This window comes from Procambarus clarkii, chromosome 43 (genome assembly GCF_040958095.1).
Source record: "Procambarus clarkii isolate CNS0578487 chromosome 43, FALCON_Pclarkii_2.0, whole genome shotgun sequence".
Taxonomy (NCBI): Eukaryota; Metazoa; Arthropoda; class Malacostraca; order Decapoda; family Cambaridae; genus Procambarus; species Procambarus clarkii.
The window spans coordinates 32,512,508-32,528,618 of NC_091192.1; the positions used below are offsets into that span (position 1 = coordinate 32,512,508).

At 40.5% G+C, this 16,111-nt stretch overlaps 2 protein-coding genes across 2 annotated transcripts; both read right to left on the minus strand.

Annotated features, from left to right (window-relative positions):
- Positions 1–161: 161 nt before the first annotated feature.
- On the minus strand, positions 162–13,340 carry MED9 (mediator complex subunit 9). The gene is made up of 4 exons (XM_045738895.2): positions 13,190–13,340; positions 5,399–5,495; positions 4,965–5,100; positions 162–2,636 (listed from the first exon to the last, which is right to left on the minus strand). Exons 1-3 carry the CDS (start codon positions 13,261–13,263, stop codon positions 4,969–4,971), a joined length of 303 nt encoding a protein of 100 aa, XP_045594851.1. The 5' UTR covers positions 13,264–13,340; the 3' UTR covers positions 162–2,636; positions 4,965–4,968.
- On the minus strand, positions 736–1,422 carry LOC123755928 (protein YIPF3). The gene has a single exon (XM_045738894.2). It carries the CDS (start codon positions 1,420–1,422, stop codon positions 736–738), a length of 687 nt encoding a protein of 228 aa, XP_045594850.2.
- Positions 13,341–16,111: the final 2,771 nt, after the last annotated feature.

The following is a 16,111-nucleotide window of genomic DNA, read 5'->3' on the forward strand; positions in this document are numbered from 1 at the left end:
GCTCTTTCAATCTACTGCCAAATTATTTACTCCTGGATCACAATTATTATAATGTCACTTTTCAAGCTAATTTCCAATTGACCATTCAAATACCTTTAGTGCCTTTCACCCATTCATTCTTCAAAGGGTGCTTGACTCTCAGTATTAATGAAACAACTTAACAGCTTTATTCCTTTATTCAAGGCAATAACTTTTTACAACTTGTGGTAACTACCAGAAAGAGGGCCTCACGTTAGCACCCTCTTCAGGTTGGATGGACTCTTACCATTACAGTATTAACATCCGTACTTAAAACAACATGCCTGTTACTGATATCACGTACAGAGTTGAGTCTAAGTTTAAAACTTCAAACTCGGCATGAGGATTTATAAATAATTAGATGGGTTCCTCACCATTCCCAAAACTTATTAAATTTTTTTTTATAAACAAGGTCACAACTTTATTCAATGCTAATTTTATATTGCAAAGAACATCCATTGCACTTTACTTCCCTAACTTGTGTAAAAATGATCATGGTCAGTTATTTGTCTTCTAGACCATCACGAACAGTAACTGTGACTCCTAACTAAAATTCCGTAACTATATGGTAGTGACCAACACTACCATATAGCATAATATCTACTGTAACGATCAGTGAAAAACTGAAAATCTACATTATGTACAATTTTAAATACATATCCAAGATAAATTTACTAAAGAAACTTGTCATTCAATGGAGACTCAAGTCTACTGAATTTATATTTCAAATTTCTTCCTCATACAAGCAAAATGTATGTAAATTAAGTGCATAAGATGAATACAGGCCAGTGTGGAGCAGATGAGCAGTCTCTGAGCAGGTCCTGGGGTACGTGCCAAAATGATTATCACTAGTCTAGCGGTAGCTAGGCCCCCAAACACAGTGGTTAGAAAGAAGAATACACTGTGACTGTTTTCCTGGTGCAGAACCTCTGCTATGAGCAATACAACGCAGTGGCCAGTAAGGCTATAGCCAGAGATTGATACTAACTGTGACAGGGTTAAGCAAGTCTGGGAAAAGTAACAAAGAAAAAATGCCACGAAGGAAAAACCCAACCAGTACCCAAGACTCAATTTGGCAGTGATCAGCAGCTCTACAACTAGAGTTCTATTTGGGCTATGAATACCATACATAAGGATTAAAGCCAGCATGGCTACTACCAACGATGGCCCTTTCATATCAGAGTGGACACGTCGGAATTCTGGAAAAACGATAGGTGGTGCTAAAGATGACAATATTCTGTAAGGAAGCTTAGTGTTGGATACCGAGTAGTAAGGTCGTATAAATGAGAAGATGCTGTAGCAGTAATCAGTCACAGAGCCTAGTTTTGGTAGTAGCATCTCTAGGTTTGAGTCAATTGACTCAATAGTCACAACTGAGTGGCCTTTGTGAGACATGGTTACCATTGCTCAAAGCATCCACTGATAAGTATAACAAATGCAACTATGATAATGCCCTTTCTTAGAAAAGGATAAATTCAGAACTCAGAGAAATAAAATTAGACAAGTGTCATATATGTATCACAATTTATTTTGTCAAATTACCAGTTACAAAAACTCACTGCACCAATCAGCCAGACACTGATAACACTCAGATGCTTGATTTGAATTGGCTGCCACCAAGTCTTGCAACCACTCTAAAAACAACTCTCTATTCTTCTTGAGGACAAGAAACTGGCCAAGAACTACATAAGCTTTGTCAAAGCCTCTATTCTCTAGTCTCCTACCCAAAACTTCCCCAATACCGGCCAATTCTGTCACAGGTTTATCTCCCATAGGCTCGGCAACAAAAAGTGTGTGTTTCTGTGATGTTGTCGCCATTATTCTTGCAACTCTTCAAACCTCACTCAACATGATTCATTAATTGAATGGTTGCCATAGTTAAAACACATATGCACACACACATACACACAAACACTCAGCCCCCAAAAAATTAATAATAAAAAAAGGTAAAGTACTCTCTGCTGATCATATTTATAACAATGTCTAAATATGCCACTGCTGGTAAAACTACACATTAAAACCCATCTCTCTCATGCACTTTTTATGAGCTTCTATAAGTTCTAGGCAATTTTCCGCACCCTTCTCTACAATACATGCATCTCTTACTCGTTTAGTCTCTGGGCAGGCACAACATGCCTTGCACTTTGGCTTCTTTTCCTCAGCCACTGTGTTAGTCTGACCTGCGGTGATGGCTCCTTCAGGCATGCTGGTGTTTACAGGCGACAATGGAAAACTGTCGGTTGCCAATGCCGTTATCAAGAGCTTCCGTATGGCTGCACACTTCTGGGATGACTGATACAGTTTACACACAATGCGTGTGTCTCAAAGTTTTGGGTATACAAACCAGCTCTACTAATGTAATACCTATTTTTTCTTCAGTTCATTTTCTTCCTGAATCTTCTTAAACCCTTCTTTAACCTGCTCAACAAAATTCTTCTTAAACTGACCCACTTGTTTAGTGGCTCCAGTTTCTACAGCTTCTTTGCCACGCTGAAAGGCATAAGCAGTAAGCTGAGCAGCACGTCGGATCGGATAAGAATCTGCCAATTTATCAATTACCTCAGGATTGTTCAGGAATCGTTGCAGAAGATACCGCAGCACCATAGCACAAACAATGCCTGAAACGATGGGAAAATTTAAATGAAAACAGCCAGCCCAAACTCCACTAGTTTTAGTCAGCGAACACTATTACATTGTCCAGATGACAAAAGGATACTTTGTCTAGTCTATGTATACCTTTTATAATTCTTCAGCATGACTTACATTTTCAACTCTACATTTATCTGTAGAAGAACAATAACACTGACTGCATCTATTAAATTCTTAGGTGCCTTTTCTATACCCTAAAAGAATTTCTCAAAATATTGTGCACTACAAATGCTATTCTCATAGCATTACTTCCGCCAGACCACCTGGTGGTAGCCCCCTCCCACCAGACTACCAGGTGGTAGCCCCCTCCCACCAGACCACCCGGTATGGTCTGGGACTCCCTCCCCTAATCCTACCGGGTAGGAGAGGGCTGCACGGACAACCGGCACAGCAGAGGTGAGTGGCGTTTGCTTGTTCTTTAGGTTGGAGGAGCCTCTCTGTTTGGTCATCGGTTGCAATTTTTCTTACCATGCTGGGTCTGTCTTGTTATGCCTACCTATCTGGGTGCTAACCCCCGGTCGATGGCAGACATGGAATGCCCCTAAATTCAAGGGGGTTTCCACTGCTCCCTTTGCCTCTGAGGGGCCAGGTTCTAGCTCGTGGTCCCCCGGTAGGCTGAACTCCAATTGACTGATGCCCCAGACTAATATATTGCATATCAGTCCGATTGCTCCAGGGAGCCGGAGGGGCTCCTCACAGAAAACTAGAGAAATGTTTATCGGGAGAAATTAAAATAATTATGAAAGATTATATTCGCAGTAACTGCTGCTCTACATTGTGGCTGGAGCTAGCATCTCTGAGAGCCTGTGTACTCAGCGTCCATAAATTTAAATTCCTCAACTCTATCACGACCAATGTTGCATACAATTTTTTTTTATCCTAATTTTTTTTAACTTTCTGGTGATCAGGGAACACATTTCAACATCAGAAAGGAAACAATTTTTTGGGGGGAAATCATTTTTGTCTTGCACACCATGGGAGGGTTTCGTGTGTTGAAAACTGTGCAGTACGGGGGTTAACAAGCCTATATGAGATCATTATCAACTGTTATGGGTCAGTTTAGAGGTCAGTGTATTCTTTGAAATCACTGAATTTGCTAACGTTTCATGTTTCAGCTCAGTCTCAATTTATTTTGTGGTACTTTTGGGTTGACCACTGTCATCTGTCTCAAAAGCATCAACAGTGGGTTGAATATTGCTAGAAAGAGATCCCATGGTTTGTGCACTATCAATGGCTTCAATGGTGTTTGTATAGCTTGTTTCAACTGTACGTGTTGACAAACTTGACATTGCAAAATAGTTTCCTAAATTTTGAATTTAGAAATTTCATCAGATCGCTTCTCCTCAAATTTGCCTCTTTGGTATTTACTTAATTACTTGTATGAATTAATTCTTATTCCTCTAGGTTCTTTACCTTTGTACCTTTGCTAAAAAGGTAAAAAATTACATTAACCACAGGAGAACAGCCAACTTACCATGACACTCCACCTTTACAACATCTGTACTAGTGACACAAACTTTCCTATTGTTGAAAGCGATACAACAAATTTATTAATTTGAGTCATGCAATTATTGTTACATGCTTTGAAAGTAAATTTTTTTTAGGTCTACTTTCTGAGAAAGCATTTTATTGTTTATTGCTAGCCTGCATGTTACTTTAATAAGCTTTTAATTTTAGTTATTTTGTATTGAATAATTGTATACCATATTATCAATATATTTTTTAAATCATTGACACTTAATTTGTAAGCAATGTTGATGAAAGTAACTTTTTGGGACCCCTCCGGGATAAACGGCAATGAAGCTTATGCTTCATTAGTTTCATAGCAGATCCACCCCCTGCTAATCTCCAACAGGTTTCTTGTAAACATCTAAGTTGTCCACAAATATTTTAAATGGAAAATATGTAATCTAACCCAAGGCTTGACAATCTGCAGATAACCAATAGTCCAAAAGGCCACAAGAATGAGCCCACAGTACAGCAAAATTATTACGTAGTATCTTTATCATGTTAACAAATTTAAAATTAGCATTATTATCAGCCACACAAGCAAACCCAGGTATTAAATATGCATTATATAACATCTACCACCCGGTGGTAGCAACACAAAAATTTGTAACTTATGGTGATATGCAATAGTGTTTAAGGTGATATACAACAGTACTAGTTAGTGAATGGGTCGCCTCCAGTATTGCATTATACCACATTCTGGCACCTGTGCTGTACTAAGTGGACAGCTTAGTGCTTGCTTGAGGCATAGTAGCATTAATAAAATTAAGTAGATAGGCTGGTAGTACCTGATTAATGGGGAACTTCACTCTTAGCCTTGTACTTGAGCAGCAGACGTTTCTTGAGAGCCAGCTGCTTTCTTAGGGCCTCAAGTTTACGCAGCTGTTCCTCCCGACTGTACTCTACGCCAGGAAGTTTACGCACCTGTTAAGATAAGCCATCATTAGGATAGGTGGGCACAAGGAGCAAAAGAAAGCCAAAGGCAAGGGGAGGGAGAGGGAGGAGGTAATGTGTTTGAATAAATAGAACCAGAACAAATTCTATACCATATACAAAGTATTATACATCATAAGTACAAACTCATCTATCTTGCACGACAGTAATTAGAATTGCCTAATGCCATACCTCATGATCTTTAATGATTATAATCTCAAGTGTCATTGTATGTTTTCATAAATTAAAATTAGAAACATTGGAAGTTGACTTAATAAGCACCCCTCACCTGTTCACGTGCAGTCTGGATCTTACGTTGAAGCTCAAGTACCTTTTGGCTAGACTCCTGTGACACACGGCTTACGTCTGTTTGCTCTTTCTCCAAACTGCAAATAAGATTAACAACTTCAAACTGATTGATTTTCACACACTACTTTAACCAAGAGTAGTTTCTATGGCTTTAATATAATTCAAAAGAGTTATACAACATTTTGGTGGCAGCTTTGGCAGTGGAGAATACAAATAATCACCAGTAACTGATTTGGTCATTATTTCATGTGTCTGACATCACAAAAGGTCACCGAGTCTCCAACATTAAATGGAAAATGTCAAGACTCTTACTTTCCAATTTGAAAGGCAAAATATTTTAGTAGAATGCTAATTATCCTCTTTAGCAGTCATGCAGAAAAGGAATGGGGCAAGTGTCTCCCCTTGCTGGACACCTTCTGCTGAGACAACTGTATGTTCCCCAAACAACAGTGTCGATTCCCTACTGTACCCTGAAGGGGAGTAGACAAGGAAAGCTTGTTCCAACTGCTTCCAGTACCACATCCCTTTTTACCCGGTTGAAAGCCTTTTTAAAGTTTAACTTAATTAATGCCTTATTTTCTGGGAGGTGATTAATATAGGCTAGTGCTGCATGAGCTGTTGCTTCACAGACATGGGGGACACCAAATCCTAGTTGATGGGGTCGAAGCATCGTTGCAACTTCCGTGCGGGATCAGACCCCACCCTCCTCTTAAAGGGCACAAAGGGACGCTGCAAAGAAGGGTTTAATTGTATCTGGGATCAACCCAGAGCGCCAGTTGTTGACAAACTTTGTGAACTTTGACAGTAGTGTCTCAGCAACTTTGCAGAGAATTGGGTTTGCCATCTCCTTGAGGTGCTGAGGCCTTACTCCAAGGTATCCTCCTGCTGAGCCTGGCAGAAATGACATGATGGCTTTGTATACCTCTGATGCTTGGAGGAATAGAGGTCCCAGGTCTGGGACATTTGTGTCCTGAGCAGTGGGTTCTCATGGTACTCTGGGAGGGTGCTCTCTGAGTCGGCAGTAGAGTATTTCTAGGTGCGATTGTGTCTTCACTGGTAAGTAATCTAATTATCCCTACTGTTTTGCGCCTCTTCAATTTTGGGGGTCACATGTGTTCCTAGTTTAAAATTGTCATTGGAACTCTTAAGTCTGCCATGGCAGTTTTTGCGTTGAGGAGGGATCGGGATCAAGTTGTCAGCTCTGAGGAAATTATTGCCCTAGTGACTGACGAGGATAGCGACTTGCCTCCTCTTGCAGGTATGCCTAAGCAAATACAGTACAGTACAGTATTGCCAAACAAGAGCAAATTATGCCATGTTTTGATGGTAGCTGGGCTGGGGCATTAGGATTTGCAGACTTCATTCACTCTCCTGAGGTCTGTATATTTCCCTGCTGCAAATGGCCATGCTGCTTTTGGAATGTGGGGAAGAGTTCCGGTGGTGGAGGCTTTGATTGCCCCCCAGGAGGTCATCTGATGACAGGAGGTTTGCTGGGATGAGAGAGGCTGCTGGGGGGACCTGTGGGCCGTCTTTCTCTCTACAGATCCACAGATTATGTACCTCTCCTGCCTGCACTCTTGGGAATACAAATTTAAAACTGATGTCAGGGAATTCCAAAATGGATCTATCTTTTGGCACAATCTATGGCAAGATGTGGAAGTGCCCCAGAGATGGCTGGATACCAGAAATCAGATATATCACTAGGACTCAATATCAAGCCATAAAGAGAGGATTAAGAAAGAATGAATATTGTGATAATGTTTTGTGAATTTTGGGGAGACAATAAAAAATTAAAAAGTTCATGCAAAGGGTACCAAACATCATGGATGATTCCTACGGGCCCTATAATACACGTAATGTTTTCAAAGATCGTTTTAGTTCACGTTTTCATTTCTTTCCGTTTTCTTTCAAAGATCGCTTTAAAAGAATATTGTTGTACAATATTCAACACTGTACAACAGTGCTATATACAGGACATGAGATTTAAACTTATCTAACTATAGCTACAAAAACCATATACATCCTTGCCCCTAATGTTAAGACACCTGCACACAATAACCCTTATAATAGTTGAAGCTGAAAGCAAGCTATAAAATAGGAATAAGGAGATATATATATATATATATATAGTGACTCGTGTTGCAAACAGAGGTGCAATACAATATAATAGCTGTACGCATCTACTGTTTCCTGGGAAGGATACAGTAGATGTTACTGCTGAGAGCACTAAGAGTATTCTAAAGACTGAGCGGTGGTGAGCTGCTTATATAGGCGGGCCAGGATTAGTGTAGATGGCGCTGATGTGCAGGTAACTATCGCTGGCAGTCTCAAATAAGCAGATAAGGGCTGGTCAACCGGCGAGTGGCGCTGGGCCCCAGACAGGTGTCCAGGTGTCTCGGATACTTGAGGGTGGAGGTGGGGTGGTGTCTTGTCTAGACACAGGCTTTTGAGCAAGTATTACTGTTGTTGATTTCCTCTACTTGAGTATGCAGATATGTTGTTGAATAGGCAGTAAAGGAATAGGGAGGATCTCTTTGCCTAAGCAGGAGATTACCGTAACAATATTATTTATTTTTATACTAGCAGTACCCGCCACGTGTTGCTGTGGCTCAGTCTGGTTAAATGGGAAAGAAAGAAAAAGAGAAAGAGCACATTTTCTAATGTTTAATTTCACAGTGCTTGTGGGTATACAATATATTTTGTTGTTCCATTGTCTATGGAGATATAGAGATTCTCTGGTTTGCCAACTCTAGAACATGCAATATATAATTGTCCACGTGAGAAGCAATCCGTGTCTAGATATAACTTGAACAATACTAAAGATTGGCCCTGAGCTTTGTTGATGGTGACTGCAAATGCCAATCGAATTGTAAATTACAATCTCTTAAATTGAAACGGCATATCTATTGGAATTATAGGAATGCGAGGAATGAGGACATCTTCCCCTTTGAAAGGTCCTGTCAAGATTGTTGCTTCTACAACGAAGCTGATTAATTTTTTTAATTCAAGCCGTGTGGTGTTGCAAAATTTTGGCTGGTTGATATTTCGCAATATGATAATTGGCAAGCCGGTTTTCAATTGTCGTACCTGTGACGGTATTTCTGGCAGATTGAGTGAATTCAAAAATTCTGTTGGATAATTAACCGCTTCAACTGCTTCCACAACATTGCCAGCGGACTTGTATGTGACTGCCTCGCTTTGAATGTTAGACTGAATAATATTGTTAAGGTCGTAGACGTTTTGTTCTTGGCCACAAGAATAGCACGTTCACTCAGCCAATCGTGATTCTTATAATTGGTTTGAATATTAGGAAATACTTTTTCAATCAATTCTTCTTTTGACATCACTAAATTGCAGAAGTTCTGAGCCAATGAAATTCGTCCTGAGGCCAGATCAACCAGCACGTTTACGTTCCCAATTTCCAGAAATTGATGCGAGGATATCTCAGCTGATGGATCGTTTTACAGTAGCTACATAACTACACATATTTGTAGTTAATTTAAATGTCTCTACGTGGCGCCACAAAGAGTATTACAGGCAAGCATTTATTTCGTCGGCAGGTGTCGATCGAGGAATTACAGGTACCTGTACCTGCTTGCTTGATACCTGCTTGATGGGGTTCTGGGAGTTCTTCTACTCCCCAAGCCCGGCCCGAGGCCAGGCTTGACTTGGGAGTTTGGTCCACCAGGCTGTTGCTTCAAGCAACAGCCTGGTGGACCAAAGGGTGGTTGGAGGGTATGTGGGCCCGCAAGCCCACATACCCTCCACAGCCCGGCTGATCCGGAACTTCCCTTAGAAAACAGTCCAGTTTTCTCGATGTCCACGGTTGTTCCGGCAATATTTCTTATAGTCGCTGGGAGGACGTTGAACAACCACGGACCTCTGATGTTTATACCGTGTTCTCTGATTGTGCCTATAGCACCTCTGCTCTTCACTGGTTCTATTCTGCATTTTCTTCCATATCGTTCACTCCAGTACGTTGTTATTTTACTGTGTAGATTTGGGACCTGTCCCTCCAGTATTTTCATTAAACATTCAGTAATGTTTGCCTGACATCTCCTACAAGCAATATTAATGCATTCCCAAATGGTCTAATGTTTCCACGCAAATCTTGCAATGATCGATCAAGAGCCTCAAGCAATTTTTTGTGGGGGCATTGTGCATTCATCCCAAACAATAAGTTTGCATTTCTGCAATACTTTTCCCATGTCGGATGCTTTGGAAATGTTGCACATGGGAGTTTCAATGAATTGCATGTTCAATGGCGATTTCAAAGCCAAAGAAACAGTTCTTCCACCTGGTAGCAAAGTCGCAGCAATTCTGGACGATTCAAGAGCTAAGGTTGGGCCATTTTGGGATGGAAATGCTGCCAAAATCAATCTAATTAGGAAGGTTTTACGAGTTCCTCCTGGCACATCTAAGAAGATTTCCCCAAGCCCGTTATTGACAGTTTGAATTATTTGATTGTTAATACCTTTTCGCTCAAGTAATAAGTAATTATCAAAAAAAGGCACCAAACCGGGATGGCTATGTAAGCCTTTTCGCTCAAGCATTAGCCTAGGAATCTTATTAAACATACGACAACAGATCGCACGTGTTATTATTTTGTTCACGACGCAATTCTACATCAAACGAAACAGCAGCAGATCGATTCGGTGATGGCATTTCCAATTGATTGAGAACTTTGTTTGCGATTTCTAAGCACACATCTTCAATCATTATCAACGCTTCGTTGTAGATTTTTGCTGTAAAATCCACGTTCATATTTGAATTTTCCTTGCGTATTCGACGGATAATATCTTCAGCCATGTGCGATTTATATTTCTCCCATAACTCTGTTGGAAATAACAGAGGCGGTGGTCAATACAATTGCAAACAATGCATGAATTTGATTTGAATGTGACGTGCTGGACGCCTCATTAATACATACATCCCAGTGCCAGTTGTTCTCCAATAAATTCAGAGCTTGACATGCACTACAGGAAGTGGCATGTGTTACACCGTTGACAAATCTCAATTGCTGGAAAGACGTTGGACCGGGCACATTTACCAACAGCATGCGAAGAAAGCAGCATTCATCCTGATTAGGATGCACGGTGTACAGTCTGCCTATTGTAGTTTATTTGAATATGCCAAGTTGTCCGTCGACTCTCTATCCTCGCTCGAGTCGTTCAAATGATTTTCTACTGGCATTTCATGTTTAATACATAGGCACTTCCGAATACGGTATTGTTTTCGCAAACACGTCATTTTGACATGACATGAAGAAAGCAGTTAAAGCTGTAGCCGGTGGATTCATAGCCCTTTGTTGCACATTTGCAGCTGTGAAATAAACTTGTTGTCCATTTTCATGTTTTCAAAACAAAAAATATCAACGAAATATTTCAATTCAAACGCAGATCAATCGACACAGCTCAATTTCACCACCAATTGCACTGACAAATAATAAGAACAATTAAAAAAACAAAATGAAAACGATGGAAAAAAATATATACCCATGAAATGAATGGTATGGTAAACAACACAGCTCAATTCCAACACAATGTCACAAAATAATTAAATCAAAATGAAAGTAAATCAAAATCTATGAAAATTCAATTTATCAATGCAATCGGAAACATTGAAATGGAATCTTAACATTTTGTATAGCTTGTGTTGGTCTTATGTGCAACAGATGGAGCCGTTATAAAAAAAGCATGTTTTTACCTGTCATAGGTGTAGCATCTAAATAGTAGGTATATAAAAACATGCACGTATTCAAATGGAACGTTGTGTCAAAATTTCAAAGCAATCTGTGAAGAACTTTTGGAGATTAAAGCGTGTGTTGCTCCTATGTCCTACAGATGGCTCCGTTTTTCAAAAAAATTGCTTGCTGAGTAGAAGAACTCATAGAACCTCATCAAGCAGGAGGGTGCATTGTTTAGGACACGAAATTCATCTGTGTAAATCGCTGTGGTATTTGGGTACCAATTTTTTATTATGAAAGCAAAGACTGAAGCTGAGTTTTGAGCAGACTTTAGAATGGTGTCTTCCAGTTGTCTTGATTTTTTAAGTTATATAAAACCAAAGTGGAATCAGGGGGACAGTAAGTTGGGTTTTACAGTTTTGAAATAAAGTGAGTCTATATTGAGGTTATTTGTAGCCCGTGTGAGGAAAGGTTGTGCATGGTTGGTGGGTAAGCAGGGATTATGTGGGCTAACTGTTGGGTTAATTTTTTTTATTAAGTGGATGTGTCGGGTGAGCAGTGGTACAGAACGATAGTTGGCACACATTATGTATCGTGTCATGGCTAAACTTTTAAAACCCATTTCCCCCTGAATTCTGAGGATAGGAGTGGAATGCCTTATGCCACATATGTCGCATGGCACTGTTTTGTATGACCTCAAGGCTCTGAAGGTGAGTAAGCACAACTGATGCATGTCTGACAGCAATAGTCTAGTTGGATGCAAATGTAGTATAGAAGGAGAACAAAAATTTATGGTGCCCCCACAGGCACCACTTCCCCAGGTGGTGCCAGCGAGGGCTTTAAGAATGGAGTCATGGTTGGGATGTCTGTTTAAGAAGCTGAATAGAGTACATGTATGTATTTTCCAAGTAAGGAAGGGCGAGTTGAAGTGCATACTGAAAGCCACTAGCCTTTAAGTGGACTCGACAGGGACAGGATACCAGCAGCATGTCAAAGGACCCCCCCCCCCACTCCGAATTCAAATTCCATGTCCAAAGAGCTTGGAAAATGCCAGGGGGGGGGGGGGGGGGAGAAGAAGCACTGGGAGACGGAGTTTAAATTCATTAAAAGGTGGATGGAGAACGAGGAGATCCCACCCCCCCTCCATTCGTCCTGATAATTTTGTTGAACCAAGTCTTAAATTTTGCAGTTTTAGCATTTTCGGCTTTGGCAGGTAAGCGATAAAAACAAAGGTAACTGCAGAAGGCCTATTGGCCCATATGATGCAGCTCCCATTTATAACCACCCAGTCCAACTCATATACATATCCAACTCGACGGGAGACATCTCCCGTCACACAGGGTGCAGTCGCACCTCCACAGATCTCCAGTATCAGTAGCTGATACTGGAAATAGCTCCAAAGGGCCACCACTTACGGGCTATTCATGCCTGTGCCACCTTTTGGGTGGCTTAATCTTCATCAATCATCATATCCAACTCACGCTTGAAACAATCGAAGGACCCCACCTCTACCAGGTTAAGTGGCAATTGGTTCCACAAATCAACAACCCTGTTACCGAACCAGTATTTACCCCAGTATTTATTTAAAGGTTCCATGGGTTTATAACCCTATGGGTGAAAAAGCATCTCTGAACAATTTGCAGGATATCGACCTGGATAATTTCTTCAAAAGGACAGATGTAACACAAACAAGGAGCAACGGTTTCAAGCTCAATAAGCCACAATGTAGGACTGAGAACAAGAGATTTTTTCACCCACAGGGTTATTAACCCATGGAACAGCCTACCCGCCGAAGCCATAAATGTCAAAGCACAGCTTAATTTTAAGGTCTAGTTCGTCAAAATCATGATAACAAATGGGGAGGGGTATCTTTAAAAAGCCGCCGGCATCCTGTCTCCGTCGAGGCCACTAGAAAGTCAGTGGCCCTCAGGTAAATTCAGGAGACTTAAGAGGGATAAGGGTCCACCCGGCGTCTGTACAAGGGGTCCATGTCAGCCTCCACTCTCGCCCAAACCCGACCTCAGGAGCCGTGCCCAAGTCTCAGGTACTCTGGTGCCCTAGTACCGGCCTCCCCCATTTACTCACCAGCGTAGGTACTGGTAAATCACAGGTAAAAAGTCGACATCAATCTCCTCTGCCGCCACCACCTGGGAGGACATAGTGAGACTGGCGCGATGGTTCCTTCCTCGCCATTACTACCAGTGAGAACATAAAATGTAAGACTGATGATCTATTAGCCCCCACTAACAAAATCTGGGTACAGCACAAGAATATCTTCCAATATTCCTGAGTGTATGAAATAATTACAGAGCTCGAAGTACACTCCAACACTAGATCTGTGATTGCCCTGTTATAAGTATCTTCAGATCAAATGGTATGAACTAGGTACTTTGAGCTCTGTAATTACTTACATTACATTTTATGTTCTCACCTGATTTTTAGTCATAGTTGATTTGCTTTTGTATTGAGGCTGGTATTTTATCCCCTGACTAACTATCGTGTGAGATGGGAATATTGGATGAACTTATAGCCAGCTAATTAGTCAGAGCTGGTTTGTTTTTGTATTACGGCAGGTATTATCTCCCCTAATTTTATTTATGACTAACCATCGTGTGAGATGGGAATAATATTTGAACCTATAGCTAGTTCTTGATCTACACTGTGTAATATCTCACATGGAATAGGGTAGCAGTACATTAATTGTTGTATATACCTAATTTTGCTAATTAAAAAAAAAATACCAACATTAAACGTTTCTTTCTTGATATTACAAAATTGTACACTTGTCTGCTTCCATACTCTCATATATTTGCCACAGGTGTTCCAATTTCTTTCTTTATTATGCACCCCATACCCATCCCGTGAGCGGTGGTGTAAAGGATTAGTAGTAGTAGGAAGGTAGTTTCATTATTAATCATGGATGAAAGTAAATTGAGAATATTATCTTGGAACATTAATGGATTAAAAACTAGAGCGGTGGATGTACACTATTATACTCTTAGAGAGAATATTGACATAGTAGCACTCCAGGAAACTGGGGATAGGGATGGTAGCATTGTGAGGCTAAATGGCTATAGAGGTTTTCACTTATATGCTGATGGAGGAACTAGGGGGGTCTCATGTTATGTCAAAAGTACCATATCTGCCGAGATAACTGGAATCCCTCAGAGATATAGAGGTATTGAAAGTATTAGCTTGCGGATACAATTAAAGGACCGAGAGTTAAATTTCATTAATCTATACATCTCTGATAGCTCCCTTGATTTAAGATACTTGCCAGATTCCTTCTTTTCTGAAGATACACTTGTGGTAGGGGGATTTTAATGCCAGACATCCAGCTTTAGGATCAAGGGGTAAAGCAAATAGGAATGGTTGCAGATGGTACCAGTTTTTGCAGGAACATGAAGATGTTCAACTGCTGGGCGAGCCCTCTCCTACTCATTTGAGGGGAGGGAGATTAGATTATGCTTGTTTAATAAATGCTGAGGGCATAGAGGGGGATTGTCTTACTGTGGATGAAATGCTAAGTGATCATTTTGCATTACAAATACAGCTTAAACTAGATAAAAAGCATGCCTGCCTTCAGAGGAAAAAGTTAAAGTTTAATGAGGGAGAATTAAGGGGTCTTGTTGGCCATATTAAGTCTTGGTATGATACTTATAAGCCAGTTTCGGCAGAAGCATTTTATGAAGATTTAATTAAGGAGGTAGATGTATTTAATGCAACATTGAACCGGAAACCATCTAGTATAAAAAGGCATCCCCCCAGAAAAGAAAATTATACACATGACAAGATGCTTAAGGGGTGGACATTAACAATGAGGAGAGCTCACAGGGATTGAAATAGGAATGGTAGGACTGAGGAAGGGAAGAATGCTTTACTGGCAGTTGCTAGGCTGTGTGGGGAGAAGAGAAAGGAAATTAGGAGCAAGTATTAACAGGAATTTGCAGAGAAAGTTGGGAGTAACAGAAACTTGAAGAAAATCTGGCAAGACGTAAATAAAATAAGGGGTAAAAAGCATAATTTTGTTGCACATCCAGACCCGCAAGGAATTGCAAATGGGCTCGTAAATAAATGGGCGGAAGCTGCCAAACTTAGTTCATTACCCGCTGTAACGAGAAAGTCATTAGATTCTTGGAAAGATCTAAGAAAGGATTTTATACTTATAGCAGGTAATAGTGGTGATGTCACTTGCACAGGTATTACCAGAGAAGAACTAATGACGGCGATTAAAGTTGGGAAATCTACCGCACCTGGGGAGGATGGAGGAGGTAGATAATTAAGGAGGTAGATGTATTTAATGCAACATTGAACCGGAAACCATCTAGTATAAAAAGGCATCCCCCCAGAAAAGAAAATTATACACATGACAAGATGCTTAAGGGGTGGACATTAACAATGAGGAGAGCTCACAGGGATTGAAATAGGAATGGTAGGACTGAGGAAGGGAAGAATGCTTTACTGGCAGTTGCTAGGCTGTGTGGGGAGAAGAGAAAGGAAATTAGGAGCAAGTATTAACAGGAATTTGCAGAGAAAGTTGGGAGTAACAGAAACTTGAAGAAAATCTGGCAAGACGTAAATAAAATAAGGGGTAAAAAGCATAATTTTGTTGCACATCCAGACCCGCAAGGAATTGCAAATGGGCTCGTAAATAAATGGGCGGAAGCTGCCAAACTTAGTTCATTACCCGCTGTAACGAGAAAGTCATTAGATTCTTGGAAAGATCTAAGAAAGGATTTTATACTTATAGCAGGTAATAGTGGTGATGTCACTTGCACAGGTATTACCAGAGAAGAACTAATGACGGCGATTAAAATTGGGAAATCTACCGCACCTGGGGAGGATGGAGTAACTTATGAAATACTTAATGAACTTGCCATTATGACGAAAAGCCCACTTTTAGACCTCTTTAATATTAGTTATAAAGAGGGCAGTATTCCCAGTAAATGGAAAAAAGCTATGATCATCCCTATCCCTAAAGCCAAAGGAGAGTATAGACCTGTGTCT

Bases quoted from the DNA above. Each gene is read 5' to 3' on its own strand.
- MED9 (XM_045738895.2), bottom strand. From the start codon at position 13,263: ATGTCCTCCCAGGTGGTGGCGGCAGAGGAGATTGATGTCGACTTTTTA. The intron at 5,496-13,189 runs GTGAGTAAATGG...TCTTATTTGCAG, and splicing joins ATTTACCAGTACCTACGCTG to TTTGGAGAAAGAGCAAACAG. The intron at 5,101-5,398 runs GTGAGGGGTGCT...TTATCTTAACAG, and splicing joins TCCAGACTGCACGTGAACAG to GTGCGTAAACTTCCTGGCGT.
- LOC123755928 (XM_045738894.2), bottom strand. From the start codon at position 1,422: ATGGTAACCATGTCTCACAAAGGCCACTCAGTTGTGACTATTGAGTCA.